The 13,988-nt window shown below is 43.1% G+C and overlaps 1 protein-coding gene across 1 annotated transcript; it reads right to left on the reverse strand.

Moving 5' to 3' along the window:
* Positions 1-857: 857 nt before the first annotated feature.
* Positions 858-13,569, reverse strand: ICOSLG (inducible T-cell costimulator ligand). The gene is made up of 6 exons (NM_205084.3): positions 13,480-13,569; positions 11,445-11,485; positions 9,439-9,801; positions 8,640-8,924; positions 7,415-7,591; positions 858-3,396 (listed from the first exon to the last, which is right to left on the reverse strand). The coding sequence occupies exons 1-6, from the start codon at positions 13,491-13,493 to the stop codon at positions 3,386-3,388; spliced, it is 891 nt and encodes a 296-aa protein (NP_990415.2). The 5' UTR covers positions 13,494-13,569; the 3' UTR covers positions 858-3,385.
* Between the last annotated feature and the right edge of the window lie 419 nt (positions 13,570-13,988).

The following is a 13,988-nucleotide window of genomic DNA, read 5'->3' on the forward strand; positions in this document are numbered from 1 at the left end:
AAGGGGATCTACACTGCTCTGGGAGAAATTCAGACTTTCTGTCTCTCTTTCTTCATGTCTTCTTAATTAATTAATATGAGAAGAATCACCTTGGCATTTTGCAAAAGCAATTTGTGCTAAGGCTTCTTGATGTAATAAGAGCAGCAAGCAAAAGTGGCTGGAGACACATTTCTTGAAGTGGAAAAACGGAAAGTATTTTTTCAGTTTTCTGCTCATGCAGCTTAAAAGATTTAAATAAAATTTCTAACTACTCTAAGGATGGATTTAGATCATTAAGTAGCAACGTATGTTTTCTCTCGGGGCTTTCCATCTGTGGTTTACCAGCCATCCCACAATGAAAGCCTTTCGCTTTTCTGTGAAAGTATATCTCTTTGAGTCTTCCCACAGCATAGCAAAAAGTGATGCTTTTCTGTGCAAGGTGTTTAAGTTGCTTGGGAGGTACAGTTCATGTGTGCCGATAGCTTTAATGGAAGGAAACAAAATGATGCTGATGTTCAAGTGCAGCACTAGCTTGGGACAGTGCAGTGAGGGTTTTGGTTCTGGAAGTGGGAGGGATCACTGTACCTTTGTTCTGTTAGGGGTTCCTAAGGTGGGTGAACAAAGGATGTGTCAGCACAGGCTTTGTGCTATTTTTGAGCAACTGCCCAGCTTTTGTTCCATTTGTTCAAGGTGTAGAGCAAGATGTAGCAAAACCTTGTAGAGCTTCTGTGTTCCATCAGTCCCTCCTCATCTGAGGGCTTTGGAAAGGACCACTTGCATGCCCTGAAAATTGCCAGTTGGCAGTAAAACTATTGCCTTAGCTGAGGCATCATTCTGTTGTGACTTGTCTTGATTGCGCTGATAGATGTAGTCAAACATAAAGAAGAATTAACAGGTTTTTATTTAAAATATAAACATAGTATGCAATGACAAACTGTTAGTACAGAATTTCCAAGTAACAAACAACTGTCATTTAGGATTTTCTTGCCTTCAAAAACAGCTGGAAACTTAAACCAGTTGGAAGTATGGATTTTGCAAGAGCAAGCTGTTGCGCTTAGATGTATTCACTATGTATCATGAAGTAAAGCCGGAAGTAAGAACTTCTCTGGTCTAAATTTTCTCAACAGCATACCGTAGAGTGATTGCCAGGTCACTCCTTACATCTCTGAAGCACTATGATTTTTCTGTACTGGTAGAATACAAAGGAGGAAAACTGTCTTTATAGAAGGCTTCTGTCAGTTACAGCAGAACTGAAGAGGTTACACAAAACAACTTCACAGGACAGAGAGGGAGAAAATGGCTCACTGAACCACCAGGAAATGGTTGCCTTTCACATCTGTGCAGATGGCAGTCACGTTTCAAAGGTGCCTGCGAGCTTGCGTTCTGTCTTCAGTGAACACTGAATAGATTTTCCCTGAAGACTATATATGGGCTCAGAAAATATCATACACTTAGATTAATGGACAAGAGGTAAGACGAGGACAAGTGGACACTTAAGATTACTGACATGCTTTAAGTTACTTAATCTGACACATATCGTAAGCTAAATGTCCTACCTGATAGGATATCTTATGGTTGTAAATTGGAAGGCAACGTGTGGCGAAAGTGGAATTAATAAATAAAAGAACAGCTTTCACGGACATTAAAAGTTAACAAATATACATTCCTTTTCTAACATTAATAGCTAAAATGTCTTTAAAACACTATAGTACACAGTTACTTGCAGCCAAAACAGGAGACATGAGCTTAATTATTTAGTTGTAGCTTGGATTTTTTTATTTCTCTATCCTACTCAAACTGGGGAGTGGACCCAGATTGCATCAAGTGAGAGCTCCACTTTTCCTTCCCTTGAATGTCATAAAGGCTGAGCCTGTGAGACTCCCGCAAAATACTGACAGTGCCATGCAGTTAGCCAACTCTGAGCCCAAGTAGGGGTATTGTTTCAACATAACTATCACCAAATTGGCCTGGGTTTTGCATGAAGGGAGAAAAAGATAATTTATTTTTGCTTCGCTAGGATTTGAAAGCTGATCTTGTTTTAAAAAAACAAACAAACAAAAACTTCTTAACTCATGGCTGACACAATGGGCAGCCATCTCTACGTGGAGCTGGGACAAACAAGGCCGTCTTAACAGAAATAGTAGAATTCCAGTCTAGCAATTGCTGCAGGAGTTTTTCCAGGACTCGGTATTAAAATCATTACTACCACCCACCCCAATAGGAAATAACTAATATTAATTTATTCTCTTCCAAAATCTTAGGCTATCAGTCACGTTTACTGTTTGCTATCCTAATCTATTTGCTCCTGGCTCAGTCAGGGCTGAACCAGTAAGGCACAGATGATGGCATGTGGAAGAAAAGGCACTTCTTCACTTTCCGTCCCTTTCTTTCCTTTAGCCATCAATGTGTCAAGAACATTCACAGTTAACATACTGATTGTTTTGCACTCCTCTTTCTTTGGTGAAAGGATGAGACGAGAAGAGGCATTAAAAAAAAAAAAAAAAACAGTTCAAAACTCTCCCTGGGTGCTGCTGGCCTTAAATAACGATAAGCTGAATTGAACAGAGCCTGAATATGGATTTTTGTTGCATACAGACAGAGAAATGTCGAAGGAACCTGACATCAGCATAAGTGAGAGCACTGTTTTTAATCTGTTTTCCAGAGGCTGTTCTTTCACGTAGTAAGCACCAGCTTCTGTAGAAAGTTGAAGTCTCCTTTTTGGTAGAATATTCAGTAAAGAATAAAATTTTAACAAGTGCCTTTAAAGGAGATCTATTTTTGTTCGTACGTTCAGTGCTTAACCCAGTCACAGCAAAGCTTATTTCATTAGGACCAGGTCAAGATAGTCTAGCTCATTCTGTAATAACATGTAGCTGGTGAAACCAGACAATGGCAGAATGTACTGCAGATAGAGACAGGTGGAAAAAGTTACAAATCTCACTTTATGGAAAGTCTTTCAGTTCTTTTCCTCCTCATTTTTAGCTGCCTCTTCACATTCAGTGGTCGCTGTCAGCATAAGGAGAAGGAAACAGAGCTTCCCATGCTCCTGAAACATGGCTACTTGTACTCAAAACAAATTCCTCAGTGGTGATGACGAGGGACTCTAGAACAGAGTAGCTAAGTGCCAGGCTCACTGCTCTTCCCCATTGTAAGAGCTCAAAATACTGGCAAGCCAGCAGTGAAAACCATCCGAAGAAGTTAGCAGGTGTTGAGACATGACTCCTGGTCAGAACAAAAATCCAATGGATTTTGGTTTTTCTTCTGTTGGAGTAGCTTTTTGCCATCGATCTTGGCACACTCTGCACAAACTTGTCGCTTGTATTACAAGCAATGCTGCTGCTGAGACAAGGGGTGATGCTCCTCTTGATGTACCTTCAGCTGCCTGAGTTGTTGGCAGATGTTCCCTTTAGACAGGTGCTGTGAAAACAAAACGACTGATTTTTAGAAAAAATAAGTTTAAAAAACAACGGAAGTCCACATAAATAATCATCTCCTAGTGTTATTTTTCCTTTGCAAGCAATGGAATGAGCTGCTAAGCTATAAGAAAGGGATGTCAGTGGCACTTCTGGTTTCTTCTGAGATAATCTCAGAGAAAGAGATCATGGAATATCCCTAGTTGGTAGGGACCCGTAAGAATCATCGGGTCCTACTCCTGGTTCCACACAGGACCACCCAAAAATCAGATGCATAAAACCTATATGCAGTCAAAAGAAACCAGCTTCCTGAGGATCCTCTACAGGTAGTGGAGGAATCCCTCTGGAAAGCAGTCCAGAACAGCAGTTTTGGATCCAGCTCTGAATTCTTCCCAAGTGGAGCATCTTCCCCCACCAACTGCAATGCACAGTTGGAGAGACTAAATCCTATGGAGATGAAGTTACGCTTCTTTGCATCCCATCTTCCCCCCGTTTCCAAAATCTTTTTCTTTCTAACAGCAGCTAGTCTCAGTAGGTAACTCTTGTTTTTGCAGTACTCAGGATTCCACCTCTCAAAGCAATCTGATCTTCATAGTCAAACCACTAGAAGCAGAAACATACCATTGTTGAAAAGCAGAGTGCCATGGCAGAGCTTCCTGGTGGGTGCAACCTCTGCAGTGCCATACTCCCTATCACACAACACGCTTGCAAATATCTGGTGACAGTTGAACTGAGATAGAATTTCTCCAAGAGACAATCTTCTTGCCCCAGAGATGCACCAGTTACTTCTAGGCTATTCATCATGTTTTCTTTGTTCAAAAACAAAGCAAACAAACAAAAAACAGCAGGACAACAGCATGCCTGGGCTGATGGAGGCTTGATAGCCGGCAGAGATTCCCTGTTGCAGTGCTCAACTGTTACCCTTAGAAACGCTGTTTTCTTAACATGCACTTTAAATCTGCTTTGTTTAAATCTACTGTGCTTTAAAGCATGCTGACCATGGGGTTAGGACAATAAACAGCTTGTCCCCTGTAAGGACTCTCCAAAGAAGATTGTTATTTTGTCTCTGTAAGTTTTTGTTTAGACTGGAAAAGGCAAGGACGACCAATTTTTCCATCAGTGATTGTATTCCCCAGATCACCCTAATTTCTCTGGTTTTGGTCTAAGTTGCCCCCAAATCAGGATGACCAAAAGATTTAGGACCCCTTCCCTTCAGTGTCTTCCACAGCTTTGTTGGCAGAAAATTGCCCATGGAGGTGTGACAGATTCTGATAGTAAGAAAAGATAAAAGCTGCCGACCCACCTCCTCTTCCACAAATGGTGCAGAGATGTGCCAAGGAAAATACAGTGTCTGCAAGGCAAGTGTCTTTGTTTTGTTTGTAATAAACAAATTTTGCTATAGCAGCCTTCAACATAAAATAAATATTTACTTTTATTTATGTCACAGAGGTTTTTCTACTTACGGCCTAAGCCCAGAGATCTAATCATGTAGGGCCTGGTATAAGTCAGGGGAGGAAAAGGTTGATGTTTAATAAACTGCTAGGATTTATGCTAATACAGCACATAGGAATGAAGAAGAAATTATTTCCTTATCTGAAGAGATAAAAGTCATCCTTCTTTCTACATTACCCTCTGTGGGAAACAGTGCAGTGTCTGTTGATATTTAGCAAACACAGCTTTTGTGGATCAGATTGTGATTGCATGATGGGTCTGGAAAACAAGGGACCATTGATCCAGTTTGTATGACTACAGCATTAGTTCTTGGCATTTTCTTTTTTAAGGGCTATTTTGCTTCTGCTTGATATTATCAATTGGTGCATTCACTGCATCTGCTAATGCAGACTATGCTTTCTATTGTTTCAAACACTATGAGCTTTGGTAGAACCACAGTATTTTGTGTCTGTTCTGTAAAGACTGTCAACGGTCATTTGCTTCAGCAAAAATTACCAAATCAATAGGCAAATATTTCATGCCCTTTGTGCACTCGCAAATTGGCTGTGCTGAGTTTGTTTTCCTAAATGTCTTGGATTTTTTTATTCAGTTCCCCTCCTCCCCCCCCACTATAAATAATGAATCGTTAAACATGCTGTCCTCTTGATTATGAAAATGTTGAAGGCCTGAAGTTCTTTTTTCCTTGGAAATGAGTGCTTGGTACTTTTTTTTTTTTTCTCTTTTTTTAATTGGCTGTGTACAGGCTCAAGTTCATAGCCATAAAGTAAATTATCTGTCTGTGTAGCTAAGCTAAAGACTTTCTAGGATGTGATGCCTAAGAAAGCAGGGAACAACCATTTTATCATGGGTATTGATATGATCAGTGGTCATTGTTGTCTTGGCTTGAGGAATCAGCATTTAAAACAATTTGTCAAGTTTTGCCACGGTATCTGCGCAGCAGTTACAAAGTTGACAGGGAGGTGGCTCCAGCCTGCATGCTCAACGTCCTTACCCATTGCTTATGTCTTTTGACCAAAACCTTGAAGAAGCCTGTTACTGGAAGTGAAAATCTCAGGCCACTTTTGGCATCACTTATAGAGCTTGAGGAAAGGGCTGAGAGAAGTATAAGGCCAATGCTTTGCATCCTTGAGTTCGTATAATTCAGTAAATCTAACTCGAAGGCCTTGCGCTCAACATGTGTGATGAACCTATGATGTTAAGTCATTCTTGAGTCAAACACAGTAACATATTTCTAGTACAGTTTTTTGCTGTCTTCATTTTGTTGAGCATCTGTTGAAATAAACAGTGTTTTAAGTGTGTAGGATAATCAAAATCTTTACACTGTCAAGATTAATATTAAAAAACATCCACCAAAGCTGAAGGTTCAATCCGCTAAACGCTTTTTGGACAGCAAAATTGAGTCCATACTCTACTTCCTTACAGTCTAGGTCATTGTTTCAGCAAGGATAGATTTCTGGGCTTCAACAGCACTGCTCCATGCTTTGAAACAGAGTTGCCCAGCACCACTCATAGGCTGTTTCTGAAGGAAGAATGTGGCCTCTACCAGCCCAAACAGTGGTTGGGCAAGAGCTTTACCACAGCTGACCCAGGTCTTCCCTGGAGATCATAGAATAATAGCATCACAAGGTTGGAAAGGACCTACAAAATCATCTAGTCCAACTGTCCTCCCGTTACCATTACTACCACAAGCCACTAAACCATATCTCGTAGCTCCTCATCCAGACACCTCTTGAACACTGTCAGGGACAGCCACTCCTCCACCTCCCTGGGCAGGCCATTCCAGTGCCTGACCACTCTGAGAGAAAAAGTTTTTCCTTATGTCTAACCTAAACCTCCTCTGGCACAACTTGTGGCCATTTCCTTGGGTCCTGTTTGTTGCCTGGGAGAAGAGGCCAAACCCCTCCTCATCACAACCTCCCTTCAGGAAGTTGTAGAGTGCAATGAGGCCTCCCCTGAGTCTCCTCTTCTTCAGACTGAACAATCCCAGCTCCCTCAGCCGCTCCTCATAAGGTTTGTGCTCCAGACCCCTCACCAGTTTCATTGCCCTTCTCTGGATACGTTCCAGGGCCTCAATGTCTTTCTTGTAATGAGGGGCCCAAAACTGACCACAGTACTCAAGGTGCAGCCTCACCAGTGCTGAGTACAGGGGGATGATTACCGCCCTGCTCCTGCTGGCCACACTATTTCTAATGCAGGCCAGGATGCCGCCACACATGATCTCACCCAGGATGATTTGCCCTGTTACTTTCCCTGGTACAGAGGTCAGGCTGACAGGACTGCAGTTCCCCGGGTCCTTCTTATGGCCCTTCTTGTAGATGGGAGTCACATCAGCAAGCCTCCAAACCTCTGGGACCTCTCCAGATAACCAGGAGTGCTGGTAGATGACGGAGAGCAGCTTGGCAATCACCTCCACCAGCTCTCTCAGCACCCTACGGTGGAGTCCATCTGGTCCCATGGACTTGTGACAGTCCAGATGGAGGAGGAGCTCTCTAACTGTCTCCACCTGAATCACTGAGTGTGTATTCTGCATACCATAAAGATTTAGTCACACAAATGAAGGGCGTCATTACCTGTGTATGACACCAGTTGAGAGGACCTCCGCCTCCATAGCCAGCAGATTAACACAGTCAGAAAAGCCATCAGAATGACAACTGACACAACTGCAGCTGCTTGAGCACCTTGTCCACCTTTTGCCGCATCTTTATGACTTCCTGTGCTAGAACCATTGTTTTGCATCTCCTCTGTGTCTAGAATAAAATAGAAAAAAAAGATGTAATAAGTTGTAAATCTGCTCATTTCATATCAGGCGATGATGTGACTATGCCTTACACACAAAAAAAAACCTGAGGGACTAATTATCTGTGTTATTCCTCCCACTGTGGTTATGATGGGATTCCTTGTGATCAAGGCCCATCTCTAGCTTAGATGATTTGTTAATATAATCATACTGTGCCACTTCATCCCTCCTTGTCATGTTAGTGCACGCATGTGACCTTCTTCATTTTCATTCTTCCTTCCTGCCAGTCTGGGGACACTGCGTGTTTGGGCTGGGAAGGAAGGTGGTGGGAGCCAGGACCAAGAACTGCAAGGAGACTGAACAGCCACCTAAGGAGAAGCTCTACCACTCCAAATAACTTCTCCCCATAGCTACTTAGGGACAGTGACATTCTCTATTGGTCTTATAGCTGTAACTTTTTTAGAGCTTTTATTTTTTAATAGCTTTCAATTTTTGTGAAAAATAGTGGCTACATATTTGTGTTCCTACTACTGGTCACTTATATCGGCCGTAAATAGTCTATTACATTTGTGATATTAGGAGTGTTGTTCTATTGTGCTAATAGTAACTGTTTGCTACAGTGCCTACTTTAAGCAGCACACTGAGTTGAGTTGACTTTTGGTGACTGAAAGCAGAACTTCAAAACTAGACGAAGCACAAAGCAAATATGAATGCTGTGAAGCCATCAGACAGAGAGTTCAGGTATTGCAGACCAACTGCATGGTACCATTTGAAGAATAATCTAATGCAAGGAACCCAAAGGTAGAGTCCAGTGACTGCCTTGAAAACAAGAGCTGCTCAGTGCTGCTGTCATGACATGCTCAATGGAGTGCTAGGTTTATTTTGGAAGAATAAATTCTATAGCTAAGACGACTTAGGGAAAAACGGAGCTTTCTTAGTGTTTTTTTGGAACTACTGCATTTTTTTTATGCCCCTTGTTAGTGCATCCCTACAGACAGAGCCGTACTGGTTGATATATCTGCTATCCAGAAAACAGAAGGTATCACGAAGGAACTTACAGTTGGCTGATGTGTTTTCCTGAAGTACTTTATTTTCTATGAAGCACTCTAATTGCATATCAGAAGTTGCATTAACCTTCAGTGTGCTCAAAACACTGTAAGTGCCGTCGGGATGTTGGGTGATATTAAAATCTGACTGAGACAGGCGTGTGTTGTCTGTTCTATTTATCCAATAAACATTCGGTTCAGGGTAACCGTTGTCAGATCTGCAGCTGAAAGTCACCTCTTCTCCAGTGCTGTAACTGTTTCTTATTGGCCCACTGAGTATTGGTTGGCTGTAACTAGCTGGAGAGAAAGGGAAAAGGAAAGCTCTGGGTTATATGAGACTCTCACAACTTGAAAGGAAAACCTATTTGTAGGCTTGGTACATAAGCCGAAGGTCTGTGAGAACTGCTGGGAGGGTAGAAAGCTGATGCTAATTTCAAAGGAAGAAAGCAAGTTTCTAAATCATCTGTGAGAGCATATCAATGACATATTCATCAATTCCAGAATAATGAAAGTACGCCATATTAATGACAGACAAGTTGAGAAGAAACAAACCATCAAACAACACTGGATAAATGGTTGTTACAACTGTAGATTCTCTATCTGTAACATTTAAAATCAGTAGATTTCATTCCTGCAAAGTATTGGAAGTAGAATACAAAATACCCCAAGGTGGAAGGGACCCATAAAGGATCACTGAGTCCAAGTTATGTTTCCAACATTAGTACATGCTTAAAGATGCTATGAAAATGGCACTAACTAAAACCACTAGAATTAGAATTTGGGCAAACGTGCAAGCAGTAACAGTTCTTACCTGCTAGGCTTAGAACCACTTGCTCCTGGTGAATCACTCTTGTATATTCAATTGTCTGCATCACTACACATTTGTACGTATGCTCATCGCTCTGTCTGACATTATACAGCAGTAGAGAAAAATCGCCATCTCCTAGTTTATCCCATAATAGCTGAGTCCTGTTTTTAAACTGACTGCATTGCTGACTTTCATTGTCTTGACCAGAGATCAGTGCATGCACTACTGAACACGATTTTGAACCTTCAACACCATCTATTTGCCAGTATACTCGCAGACTGTCTAAGTCGAATCCTCTATTTGCATAAATGCAACTCAGTGTAGCATTGTCCCCAGGTTTACTGATGATCTTCTCCAGTGCAGTAACTACAAAAATAAAAAGAGGGAGAATAAGGAGAAGTTGCATGAACAAAAAAAGTTTTATTTCTTCAGATACATTCTACCACAATTGGACTCAAAAGGGAATGGCCTCATGTTGTACCAGGAGAGGTTCTGGTTGTATATTAGGAACAATTCCTTCTCAGCCAGAGTGGTGAGGCAGTGGCACAGGCTGCCCAGGGAGGTGGTGAAGTCACTGTCCCTGGACGTGTTCAAGGACGTGGCACTGAGGGTCATGGTCAGTGGGCATGGTGGCAGTAGGTGGATGAGTGGACTAGACAACCTTAATGGTCTTTTCCAAATCTAATGATTCAGTGACTCCAGTGTTTGTATTCTAACAAGTGATGGTGCTCGCTTCAGTCTTTCCTTCTTCTTGACCTGCTCCACTTCATCAGTGGCTAATTCCATGTGTCTACTTGTCTAGGTATTTTCCAAAGGGACCTTTGATGGTACAAAGCAATCTGCTTATTTATTCCTCCACAGGTCAACCAATCTAACTGTTCCCAGCCCCATGGCTGGAAGGCGGTCAGATTAAAGTGACTGCAGACATATATTCAAGTCCAAGTGCATCATAATCGCTTTGTTTGAATAAGAAAAATGCCATAGGGAAATCACAAGGACTGGAAATACAGGTAAGGGCACTCCCTACTGCTATTTTTAGACTAAAATAAAAAGGCAGGTGAAAAAAAAAAAAACAACAATAACCTGGTGTGTCTCAAAGTGGGCATGTCCATAGTGTTAACGTTTTTTATTACTTACAGGCGTCACCCTCTGAACAAATAAACTAGCATGCCCATATACAGCTAGTGACACGTCCGTTAGACATTTATCGCCCCTGAGAGCCACCTGAGATAGGCCAGAATCATATTTGGCTCTCAGTGCACTTTTCAAGGCCTCTGGTATGATAGATGCAGCCTCTTCTCCTGGTGAGCAAGTGGTTTCAGAATGAGCTCACCCACGTCTGAAGGGTTGGGCTTAAAAGCAGTGCGGAGAGGAAAGCTGTGTCTGCTCCCAGGCCCATGACCATTCCTGGGCACCTCCTTCACTGGTCTTCTATAGGATGGGGCAGCCAGAATCCATTGAGACAAACTGGTACAGTTTGTGCTGTTTTTAGGGACATGGGAGTTTCCTTGATGACATTAGGTGCTTCCCAGTCATTAAAGAAGAATGGAGAGACATCTCTAGAAATATTTAAATATCACCAGGTGACATCCTTTAACTTTATCTTTACTCTGAAAGAGATGTTTGGAAGTGTAGTAGACTATGTGCTAATACTGGGCGCTTGACACAGTAGTGGATAATTAAGGCATATTACCAGTGCTGACTTGATGCAAGCACATTAGATTGGTTATCACCATCCACTTCTGTTGGTGCTTAGAGATAGATAAGTGGGGATGTCTGTGAAGTAAGCAGAGCAGTTTGAGTAAAACTGCTATGATTCCTTGCTAGTCTGTATTTGGAAACAGGCAGAAACTGATTATCATTCCCTGATGTGTGCCACAGGAACACCTCACTGAGGAATTCCCATGAGTTTGCTGAAAACATGCAGGTGTTTAATTTATAATCTGCTTATTTGGCCAAGAACTTCAAGGAAGGGCAAATTCATTTTAACTGAAGGTTTCTCAACTTACCAGCTCTCAGGATGTGAAGGAACAGTAACAGAAATCCGTAACTAAAAGACAAAGCGAACAGAAATGTTACAAAATAGGTGTTAGTTTCTGTATTGTTTACACAAAAGATAAGCATAATATTGTTTCAGTACTGTAGAAGTGGATAAATAAAGTACCAATGACAATTATGCAAATTCCCCTTAAAATATTTGCATTTTTGACAGCTGCCAAGCTTCTTGTGCAAACAACATAAGCGGGGGTGGGTGGCTGAGGCCACAAATAGAAGCAAAGTGCACTGATATTGGAATCCAGAGCAAAATAGCTGGTGTTGTGCCCATCTTTCCTGCTGAAGGAAAACCACCCGGATGGATAGGGGGAGGTCTCACTCTCCCTGCCCTGTGCCCAGGTCACTGGAAGGCAAGCAGCTGTGCAGGCTGAGGTTTGGGTCAGAGCGCTGCATCCTGCTGTTTGGAGTTATGACTCTGCAAGCAGCAATGTGTTTTCTGTCCTCAATAAAACATGTAAACAGGAAACAGTGACAGTGCAGAGTCATTCAAAGGTTTCGATGGAAAGCGCTTGGTGTGTTCTATTCCTTTGGAGAAGTAATTGATGAGGGACCTCCCCAGAGGAGCTGCACCTGATAGCTGATAAAAGAAAACCCGGTTTGACTTACCTATAAGGCCTGAGTAATCTAATGCTCCCCTTATAGGGCTTTGAGAAAGATAGAAGTGTAGCGCTCAGTTTAGCAAATCTGCAGTCAGTCCTGAAGTGCAAGCCTCCCACATGCGTGCAACTAAGGAGGCAGCTTTGCTTGAGTTCCTAGCAGCAACTTTGGGTGTGTGTGGTTTCATACTCTATTTCTGCCGTATTCACTCTCTGCAGGAGTATCTGCGTATCTTGTGCCAAGCTTGTAACTGTTTACCTCAAAGCTCACCCGAACGAATTTCTTAATCCTGGGTTGTATTTGTTTTGCTGTTCCCCTCCCAAGTTAGAAATTCTGGATATAGCAAGTCATTTGCATTAAATGGAGAACAAGAATCGATCGCTCCTTGTGGGACTCCGCAGGGAATTTCCCATAAAAGGCATTTGCTGTTATCAATGAATTCTTAGCTAATCAGCCAGTATTTGTTTTTTAATACATACGAGCAAATCTGATCTCAGTAGGTTATTTGATTTCAGTAGATTATGCCACCTGTACTGTTGGATGGACCTACAGATGCTCCTTCTCTGAGGACTTTGCAGCTGTGGTTGTATGGGCTGCCTTAGCCCAAATCTTCCCCTTAATGCCAAGCTCCTGTTGGAAAGGAGAGGTGTCCTTGCCTGCACAGAGCAGTGAAATCTCTCTTTGCCCTCTACATATGCACAGCTCGTGTGTTCAACACATTAACCCCCCTGTATAGCTCTTCTAAAAAAATTATTATTTTAAGGGTAGTGTAAGGTTTTTCTCCTTTTCTTCCCACACCTTCTTCTTCCACTACTCTTCCTTTAATATCATGTGAAATGGGAGAAAGTCGTACTTCCTCTTTCGTACATTCTCGCTCAGTGAGTTAACTCTTTCTACCAGCATCTCAGCTTTTTTGGGGCACTACTTATTCTGCAGTCAAAGGACGGTGCTGTTCTGGCACAGAATAGCCCGATAAAAGCTGACCTCACGCTTGCAGTAATGACTTCGGTCTTTTGTTCCGCCTGCGTGCTTTACAGCTTCATTCGTAGCAAGATCTTTTCTTTTCCATTGCTTTCATTGATAAATGGACCGTCTGTGACGCTTTGCTACCACCCGCTATTCAGACAGCACCAACCCGTGCCATCGAAACCAGTGGCCCCTCTCCCATTCATCCGTCTCCCACACCGGAGCAAATAAACTCTCCCTAAAGCTCAGCGCACCGTGGGCACGCGTTAGGCTGACAGCCCGCACACCGCTCTCCCCGTCGGGCCGCGGGACGGCCCGGAGGTACCCCGCTCCCCTATACCCCCGAACCCCTCCAAGTCACTCCCACCTTAATGAGGACCCCCGCCGGGCGCCCGCCCCCGCCCGGCCGCCCGCTCTCTTACTCACCCGAGCCGCTTCATCGCTGCGACTGGCTGAGCCCCGCTATGCCTTGTCGGCTAGCCCAGTTCAGGCCATTCCACTTCCCCCTTCTCCGCCGGGGATTTCCGCCTGCCGCGGGGCTGGGACTTGCTGAGCCCAGCCCAGGGCTCGGGGCATTGCTCTCCCCGCCGCTTCGGAGCTGGAGCTGGGGGTTGGAAAGGAGCGGGGGGAGCCCCGTCCGGGTGGAGCTGGGACAGAGTTGTGCAATCTTGCCAGCCGATGGAAAGCTGCCCGGGTCGCTGGGGCTCGGTTGCCAAATGACTTTTCAAAAACGCGTTTCAAGAGAGATTAGGTTTATTGTTGGTAGGGGTTGGACTGATGATCTTAGAAGTCTTTTCTAACCTTGATGATTCTGTGATTATTGTCTAATTAGTAAATGACCCCAAGCAATGTTTCAGGTGGCACATGATCGTGCTCGGAAGATAAAAGTTAGCTATAAAAGCACTTCACTAAAGGTGTTGTAGCCATAGTCAGAT

The sequence above is a fragment of the Gallus gallus genome, chromosome 1, assembly GCF_016699485.2.
Source record: "Gallus gallus isolate bGalGal1 chromosome 1, bGalGal1.mat.broiler.GRCg7b, whole genome shotgun sequence".
NCBI classification, from domain to species: domain Eukaryota; kingdom Metazoa; phylum Chordata; class Aves; order Galliformes; family Phasianidae; genus Gallus; species Gallus gallus.